At 40.5% G+C, this 9,678-nt stretch overlaps 1 protein-coding gene and 1 long non-coding RNA gene across 2 annotated transcripts in view; one reads left to right on the top strand and one right to left on the bottom strand.

The window, feature by feature from the left end:
- The window catches only part of LOC117961283, a 21,287-nt gene that overhangs the window by 5,442 nt on the left and 6,167 nt on the right, over positions 1-9,678 (top strand). The window contains exon 2 of the long non-coding RNA XR_004660365.1: positions 4,502-4,504. This is a non-coding gene — a long non-coding RNA (uncharacterized LOC117961283). The remainder of the gene's footprint in view (positions 1-4,501; positions 4,505-9,678) is intronic.
- On the bottom strand, positions 633-1,871 carry LOC117961272 (trace amine-associated receptor 1-like). Its single transcript, XM_034899827.1, has one exon. It carries the CDS (start codon positions 1,648-1,650, stop codon positions 649-651), a length of 1,002 nt encoding a protein of 333 aa, XP_034755718.1. The 5' UTR covers positions 1,651-1,871; the 3' UTR covers positions 633-648.

Here is a 9,678-nt window from a genome sequence, read left to right as displayed (position 1 = left end):
ACATCATAGCATGTAAACATATTCCAGGAGATCCCAAGAGTACAAACATGCCACTGAAAAGCAGTATAATACGGGCTCTATAAAACGTGCCTGTTCCATTCCTGATTATAAAACCTGCACAACCATGTTTATAGTTTTGTCTATTATTGTCTTTTATATATGATCTTCTGGTTTCACTCTTGTTTTTAGCCTTAATGTGTCCCTGTATATTTTATACAGTAAATAATAAAGAAATTGCCTTGCCTTGCCTTGCCATGTCAAACCCTGTATATCCCCTGTGTGCATGTGTCAGGGTTATGGTTGTCTGCCAGATGCTGTCATATATTAAACAATTTTATCCAGTTTGAAGCCGCGGTTTTATGATGCAATTTTTAGATCTTAGTCATTTTGTAGCTATAGGGTTAGAGTTAGTCAGGGAATCCACCTTATTTAATCAAAGTTAACTGGTTTCTCGTTATTTGCTGGAAGATTAATTCGATATACAAGGATTTTTTAAGTACTCTCATCATGTTTGCATTCATATGCCATTTTAAATAGAATGTAGGCCTATTGATTAGTAATGTAATGTACTACAGTAGTACAGTAATATACTGTAGATTGTCAACAGTGCTAACTATTATTGTAGGCTAGTTCAATCATGTATTCAAGCTAAGACAGTTTTGAATTAGTATAATCACCATGAAATATTTTCCCAGAAATGATCATTCTGAAAGCTGATCTGAACCAGCTGTAAAAGAAAGCATAAATAAAGGGATTGAGCATGGAGTTGGACAGTGCAAGCCAGTTCAGTGTTTCAATCACAGGAACTGGTACTGAGTCATTAGTGAAAGGTGAAACGGTGATACAAAGAAATAAAGGAGTCCAGCATAAAAGAAAGACTCCTAAAACGATAGCCAGAGTTTTAGTGGCCTTTCTCTCCATCTTACTGACAGCTGCTCCGGGCCGTTTGCTCTGACAGGCTGTATTCTGGATGCTGCGTGCCTGTTTCTGTGCAACAAGGAAAATCTTCAGGTAGATACAGAGCAATATAATTACTGGGAGGTAAAATGATAAAATGAATCCAATGTTGTTTGCTATGAGAACATCAATAAAACACCTTTCCCCACATTTATCATTGTTTAATCCAGCTATTGTGATGCTTATTGCAATTAAAGACGAACCCCCCCAGCTAACCACAATCATGTTCACAACAACACAATGGTTTATCTTAGATCTGTAGGTCAGAGGCTGACACACTGCATGATATCTGTCAATGGAAATACAACACAGGTGCAGAATAGAAGATGTGCTTAGTGTTATATCAAAACTGCTTCGTACTTTGCAAAATATACCGTCATGATACAGACATGAGCTTAGTGAGAATGCCATGCTGAATGGAAAGACTATGATCCCAACAAGCAGGTCAGCCACAGCCAGAGAGAGAATAAGGTAGTTAGTAGGAGTGTGGAGCTGTTGGAAATAAAATATGGAGATTATAACAAGAAGGTTTCCACATATTGTGATAACAGACAATGACATTAGGAAAAAATATAATAATATGCATATAATGGAAGGGGTCTTTGTCAGTATGAAATTAAAATGATCTATTTCATAGCAGGGATGTATGGCAGTTACAATGCTAGTCCGGTTCAAAGTGACATCTGGTTCCATGTTTTAGGGTTCCTAAAATTCAAAACAATTCATATTATTAGCAACATTCAAACATTTGCATTAAAAAAACATGTTTTTTATATATCATACCTGTTTAACCAGCAAGACCATGTCCGTGCATCAGTCCTGATGGGTGTTCTTGGTTACCTGTAAAACTGTGGAGACCCTTTAAACTCATCAACATCTTTCTCATCACCAATCAGGTGATCAGTTATGTTGTCCAATCAGGAAGGGGATACTGTGTTCTGTTTGCATGAGGTCTTGAAGATGAAGGTCAAGTGCATTGCACATTATCTCCCCCCCATGCATTATCACGGTCTTTAGTGTCAATATGAATTTAGAAAGTCCAATTCTTCCATTAATTCTTAAATTCAAAGTAAACTGCAGCTGTCGTTGAAAGACATCTTCACACATTCCTCTGTTCATAGCAATGGGGGGGTGGGGGGGGGTGTTGTTGTTTTTACATTCTGAGCAGCTCCGTGGTTTTCCGGTTCCATGGTTTTACTGCAGAGTACCCGCCTTCAATGAAGTTAACACTTGTCAATGGAGAGTGGCCAAAATCTCTGGACTAATGAAATGGACCATAGTCTGGTAGGACCAGGCTAATGGACCATAGTCTGATAGGACAAGGCTAATGGACCACAGTCTGGTAGGACCTAGCTAATGGACCATAGTCTGGTAGAACCTGGCTAATGGACCATAGTCTGGTAGGACCTGGCTAATGGACCATAGTCTGGTAGGACCGGGCTAATGGACCATTGTCTGGCAGGACCGGGCTAATGGACCCGAGTCTGGTAGGACAAGGCTAATGGACCATAGTCTGGTAGGACCTGGCTAATGGACCATAGTCTGGTAGGACAAGGCTAATGGACCCGAGTCTGGTAGGACAAGGCTAATGGACCATAGTCTGGTAGGACAAGGCTAATGGGCCATAGTCTGGTAGGACCGGGCTAATGGACCATAGTCTGGCAGGACCAGGCTAATGGACCTGAGTCTAGTAGGACAAGGCTAATGGACCATAGTCTGGTAGGACAAGGCTAATGGACCATAGTCTGGTAGGACCGGGCTAATGGACCATAGTCTGGCAGGACCAGGCTAATGGACCCGAGTCTAGTAGGACCTGGCTAATGGACCAGAATCCGGTAGGACCAGGCTATTGGATCAGTGTCTGGTAGGACCGGGCTATTGGACCAGAGTCTGGTAGGACCAGATTAATGGACCAGAACCTTGTAGGACAACACATGCTCACGGGCGCACGCCCTTTCAGAAAAAAAACATAATCAAAAAATGTTTACATGTATACATTGTACATGTATGTTGTTACATGTATACATGTATACACGAGCGAAATTCATTCTCTGCATTTAACCCCTCCCTCAAGGGAGCAGTGGGCAGCCATTCACAGGGGACCAAAACCAGATCTGAGCCAGTGCTCTTATGTTATGTTTTTATAATTTATGGAAAGCACAAGTGTAATTCTGGCCAGATCTTGGGCCTGACTAATGGAGAAATGATATTGATAAGTCTTGTGATTGACAAATTTAAAGCATCGGCTATATTTTTGCCAACTTTCCTTCCTGTTTCAGGAAGCAGCGACTGTGTTGCGTTTGCCTTTAAAGCTTTGTTTGTGTTCTTCATACTTATGTAGAATTATAGTTTGCTGTTCTTTAATGTAAAAGCGCGCAAAATTGAATTACATTAGCTAAATGATTTGGGATTTCTACATCCAGGAGGCCTGAGAAGCTAAGGTTGTACAATAAATCCTTCTTAAAACATAATAACTTCTTTTCATTATATCCTTGTTTATGTCATTTGTATTAAACTGTTTATTTGTAATCAAAAGTTTGATCTATGTTGATCCACATGCTCACTGATGTGTCTTCATAATTACGTCTCTGGTTGGATGAAGTGATGCAACAACCTTCAATTAGAGGTGTGAATGTATGATGGGGTTGCGGGTCCCTGGGCCACGCACACACACACACACACACACCCACACACCCTCCATCTCTCTTCCTGCCTGCATCATCTCACCTCTTCAACCTGGGACCCTGTTGTTTACAAGACTAACAGAAGATGGCCACTTAATGAAGTGAATAATTGACATGATCCACCCACAGAGTCCAATTTAATGAGGAACAAGAAACAAGAACCCTGAGTTAGCCCTGCTCAAAGTCCAGGGAATACATTCGGTTTATTTACTGAAATTCAAGCCTAAAGTTTTCTAGTGCAAACTTTAGTCTATATGACTTATAACGCCTTCATTTGCATATTATGCGACTGAGCACCTTCCCAAACAGAACAGAAAAATAGTCAAATTAACAATTTCATTAACAGTTCCCAAAATATTCATAGTGTTGAACACAGAAAAGTAAACTATTAAACTGGGAGACCTCCTCCCTCCCCCAACCCTCCCACCTGGTCAGAGGCTGTCCACCTGCAGGGTTGGGTGGATGCAGTGGGCAGAGCAGCAGCAGCTCCACCACAGCCTGTCAAATGACGGAGTATGAAGATTGTCAACAATGAAACTTAGTATAAAAAGAGAACTTTCTGCATGGGGGGTAGGTGGGGCAGCTGACCCCCCACTGTAGGGCCTTGCAGCCCCCCCTAACTCTGTGCTTGTAATAACAAACTGCCACTATGTCCACAATCTTCTTAAAACATAAATAATAATATAATAAATAAATAATTAATTTACATTCATTAATAGAGGTGCACGTTTCAGAAAATGTCACAATTTACTATCAACTTATAGGCTCACAATTCGATTCAAAATCAATGTTAGAGTCAAAAAACAATTCTCAATTTAAAAAATGATTCAGTGTATGTACATGTCGTTTGAAAGTGATAGTATGTACGGCATTACAAAACATAAATAAATATGAATCGATTTTAGGAAAAAGTCAAATTGCTCCCTTGATCAAGGGCACTGACGGGGGTACATGGATTACACCTTGTACATGTTTACATGTAGTACAAACCGGAAGAAACCTATATGCAATCATGGGGAGAACATATAATCTCCACACAGAAAGGCCCGGAACGACCTGGATTCAAACCCAGAACCTTCCTGCTGTGAGGCCCCCGTGCTGCCCTTGTGCACGGTGACTGTACCTCTTCAGCAAGCAGGGGTGCCTGCAGCCAACTCCCCTCACAGTGAAATGATAGATAACAGAAATCCTCACTGACAATAGTCCGGACCCAGCCCGTTTGGATATGACGCTAAAGGAGACTTTAGCCTCAATAACAACTCCCGTGGCACCTGACCCAGCGCCGTATTTGAAGCGTTTGGTGTGAGATTATGTTGGCTAGTGATAGCAGAATGTATTGAATACATCGTGGAGCTTTTAAACTAAATATAAAAAGATACAGCATAGTTCTCCTGGGTAAAGACAATATATATAGTTATAAATAATATCATTTTGACTCCGTGTTCAGTCATGGGGTCGCACGTTGGCTCAGTTGTTAGAACTGGCCTCCCAACAAGAAGGTCCTGAGTTAGATCCCGGAGGACTGGACTACGAAGCAGGATTTGGCGTTTACGAGGTAACTTCAGGTTCAACACATGGTTTTGTGTACCACGATGATGTATCATGATGGTGTGTCATGAAGGTGGATCACTTGTTACCGGGTTAAATTGCCGTGGTAACTCAGGAGCAGGTTATGTTTTATGGAGATTAGAGATCAACCGGTGTACGGCGTCATCGTTCTTAGGAGACCCCGTGGAGCGAGAGGTGCGCTCGTAAAAAGTTAAAACATTTAGAGACATTTTGCCTGTATAGCTTTATCTGTGTTCTTCATACTTGTGTAGAATTACAGTTTGCTGTTCTTTGATGTAAAAGCGTGCATCGCTGGATTGTGGAATCCTGGGTTGATTGAACTAGCTAATAACCAACCACAATAATATGAGCATGGGAGTGGCAAAACAAGCACTTCTGGTGGACGTAAATTGAAGGTGCGCAAATTTAAAAATAGTTGTTCCCATCAGTCATTTAAACCAGGTTGTTACCCTTTATGTCTAATTTTATGATAAACTATCTTAAACAGTTTAAAATTGACAAAAGTCTAAACGAAAGACACTCAAAAAGTACACTGTGATGGGTTTGAACAATGATGCCAGCTAGCTCGGGAAATATGAAGGAAGTACAGACAGGGACTAGGAATCTTAAAAACAATCATTAGCTAAATGATTTGGGATTTCTACATCCAGGAGGCCTGAGAAGCTAAGGTTGTGAATACGTCCTTCTTAAAACACAATAACTTCTTTTCCTTATTTCCTTGTTTATGTCATTTGTATTAAACTGTTTTACTTGTTATCAAAAGTTTGATCTATGTTGATCCACATGCTCACTGATGTGTCTTCATAATTATGTCTCCGGTTGGATGAAGTGATGCAACAACCTTCAATTAGAGGTGTGAATGTATGATGGGGTTGCTGGTCCCTGGGCCATGCACACACACACACACACACACACACACACACACACCCTCCATCTCTCTTCCTGCCCACATCAGCTCACCTCTTCAACCTGGGACCCTGTTGTTTACAAGACTAACAGAAGATGGCCACTTAATGAAGTGAATAATTGACATGATCCACCCACAGAGTCCAATTTAATGAGGAACAAGAAACAAGAACCCTGAGTTAGCCCTGCTCAAAGTCCAGGGAATACATTCGGTTTATTTACTGAAATTCAAGCCTAAAGTTTTCAAGTGCAAACTTTAGTCTATATGACTTATAACGCTTTCATTTGCATATTATGCTACTGAGCCCCTACCCAAATAGAACAGAAAAATAGTCAAATTAACAATTTTACTAACAGTTCCCAAAATATCCGTAGTGTTGAACACAGAAAAGTAAACTATTGTTAAAATGATGCCAGGTATTCACACTCGAGGCACCATTATCCTTCACTGACCAGTTGACAGTGTGGGGTGGGTGGTATCATTTGGCAAAAAGGTTAAACCGCACCAGTGCCTATTTAGCATCTATTTTACTTCATCACGGATAGGCAAAACAATAATTGTATGCACTATTTGAGTTTAATTTGTACATTGTGCATAGCCAATACTGTAAATACTGTATATAGAGTATATTTTCATGTGGGAGGATGCTAGGCCTTGATACCGGGACAGGAATTTCACAATGAACGTGACGGTCAAAAATGACCACATTCTATGTCTGCTTGACATGCAAGTTGAGCACGAGACAACAAGACATGTCCTCGGTCCTAAACTGACCAATTGGACCGCGTCATCACCATAATTAATAGGGAACAGGGAAACACAATTTTGCTTTTCTATGCACTGTACTGCACTGTGAATAGATGGATGTCTCTCTCTCTTTCATCTAGTAATGTTAAACATCCAACAAGTAGCTCCGACCAGACAATCTGATTGGTCAACTAGACATTCCGAACGTGCTCCAACCTCAAGCCATTTGAGCACACCTGGCGCATCACTTAAAGTATCACTCCGCCAGTTCTCTGTCAACGTTACAGAGTCGAATTAAAACAACTCTTTTAAAACATTATAATTAATGCAAGTAATTCAGGAACCACAGTGGAACACACAAAAGCCCTCTGCTAGTATATAAAATGATTGATATATAATATATAAAGTGATTCATCGGATTAAACAACTTATTGGTTACCACGCTCTGAAGTCAACTTTCAGTGGAAATGTCATGGATCAGCTGTGCCGGTGCCGCCGCTAACTTGAAAAAAGCTGCTAAATGGGATTTTAGCAGACGTACAGGAGCTAAATCTGAAAATGTTGTCAGCAGATATCTTGGTTTTAACAGGATTGAGCTAGCACAGCAGTTTGGTGTTAATATGTGTGGTAGTTATTCAGTTCGGGAAATTCCAAGATCTCTGCAAAGCTAACGTTAGCTTAAGTTAGCTGCTAACTATCGTTTTACGGGGACAGGATATCGTCTCTGTTGTTTGAAGTTTGCGGATGTTGACTGGCCGACTAAACATGGAGGGACAGATATTGTCAGTGTTGTTTTTTCTAAATTTTGAGAGCTTATTGTCCCACAATATGATTACAGTTTGAATATAAGTTTTATTTAGTTGGTAACTGTAAATAATGTTAATACTTCTTAATCTTATTGTATTTGTTGTGCCATGTAATAAATCTCTTCTGATGTTATGTTTGTTAATTATAAGCTACAGGGCCTGCAGTGTCATGGAATAAAAGGATAAGCAGAGCTTTTCACATCTGGATGTTTCCAGGCTGGAGATATTAGCTGAAGCCTTAAAGGATATTGACAGCCAAGAAAAGTCTGAGAAGAGCACAGGAGGAAAAGGAGAAGGGAAAGAGCGGGGGAAGACCACAGGTGTATCAGAAAAGAAAAATAGTGAAAGAGAAGAGGGAAAGGAAATTTGGAAAGTGAGGGACGAAGAGGAGGCTGCAGATTCGGAGAGAGGGACAGAGGTAGAGAGGTATCAGGAGGAGGAAGATGAAGATGACAGGGAAGAAGAGGAGGCTGCAGTTACCCCAGGACAACATCTTATGTTGTTATCCTCCTTCCATATCACTACAGTACGGTTGCATAACATGTCATGTCACGCAGTAAAATGACATGTTTTGATATGAAAAGATTTACACTGTACATAGATTATCTAATAACGTTTTACAGTTTATCATATCATAGCATTTGTTTGATCATGATTACTAATAAAATAAGACACATTCTGGGAAACAGATACAGGTGTAAAGAATTATGATTCATAATAATTATAGCAGTTGGTATGATGAACAGTGGCAATTATAGTAACAATAAAGATAATGGAACAATAAAATAATAGTACAACATGTAGCAGTTAAGGGTGTGGCAGGGTGTTGCGGGGCATAGTAGGCCGAGGTGTAACAGTGCGGGGGTGTGACGCCTGTAGTAAGATTAAAATGTTCTGAAAAGAACAGGAAAATCATAAGACTGCAACAGGTGTTATGTTTCCGTCTCTCACTTCTGCCAGACTTTATTGAACACATAAATATGTACTTTAAATATTTTCTCAATTTCACACTCCTTTTCAGAAGAACATCATTAAGTAAGTTACCATAATCACCATATAACTTTAATTTAATTTGTTATTTTCAATTAATTTTCAGTAGATGCTACACGCAGTAGGCCTCATGTTCCCTGTATTCGGGACAGCTGCTGTGGTTTTGGGACATCCTAGACTCAGGCCCACCTTGACCTAATCCAGCCCCACCCATCTGTTACGTTCTGCATCCGCCACCAGTTCCCATGTACCGTCTTCCCCTGCCACCCTGCCAAGATCTCTCGCTGCCCCTTCGCCCCTTATGTAAAGTTTTCTAGCTCTGGCACTGCTCCACATACATCTGATGTTCCGCTACCATACAATGCTTGGTTGTTTCTGGAGAGGATATTATTTTCAAGACCACAGGAGGGTGCTGACAACATATGAGTGAATATTTATGCTTCTTGTTTTGATTTGTTTTTTGTGTTTTAATGCAGATGCACCTGTGAATCTACTTCCTGTCCATTACAGTAATACTGATTATCGTATACAGTCCAAAGGCTTATTTTTTTGCTTACTGTTTGAAAGGTGTTATTAGAAGCAAAGTTGCGGGATTCAGCCTTCTCTCTTGATCTATATTAAATAGTGAACTATAAAGGGAACAACCAAACAGGATTACCGGCACTCACAGAAAGTATTGTTGTGTCAGCAGATGTGCCGGTTCATTGTGTGACGGAGGCGTGCCCAGCATCATGTAAACGAACCAAAACTACTTCTCAAACTTCCCTGAAACAAACTGAGCACAATTATTAAAGGTTGGAGATATGTTGCATGTTAATTTTCCACTGTTGAGAAATTAATGCTCACGCCATTTATCCTCTCCAGTTTTCTTGGGTGCTTGTGCTTCTTCTTCTCCTCTGAGCTAATGTCTCCTGTAGTCAGGTAGCTTAGCAGTCTGGGTTAATGTCTCCTGTAGTCAGGTAGCTTAGCAGTCTGAGCTAATGTCTCCTGTAGTCAGGTAGCTTAGCAGTCTGAGCTA

Source organism: Etheostoma cragini, chromosome 18 (genome assembly GCF_013103735.1).
Source record: "Etheostoma cragini isolate CJK2018 chromosome 18, CSU_Ecrag_1.0, whole genome shotgun sequence".
NCBI classification, from domain to species: Eukaryota; Metazoa; Chordata; class Actinopteri; order Perciformes; family Percidae; genus Etheostoma; species Etheostoma cragini.
This window is presented reverse-complemented; position numbering and strand designations above follow the sequence as displayed.

Coding starts and splice junctions, on each gene's coding strand:
- LOC117961272 (XM_034899827.1), bottom strand. CDS start 1,650: ATGGAACCAGATGTCACTTTGAACCGGACTAGCATTGTAACTGCCATA.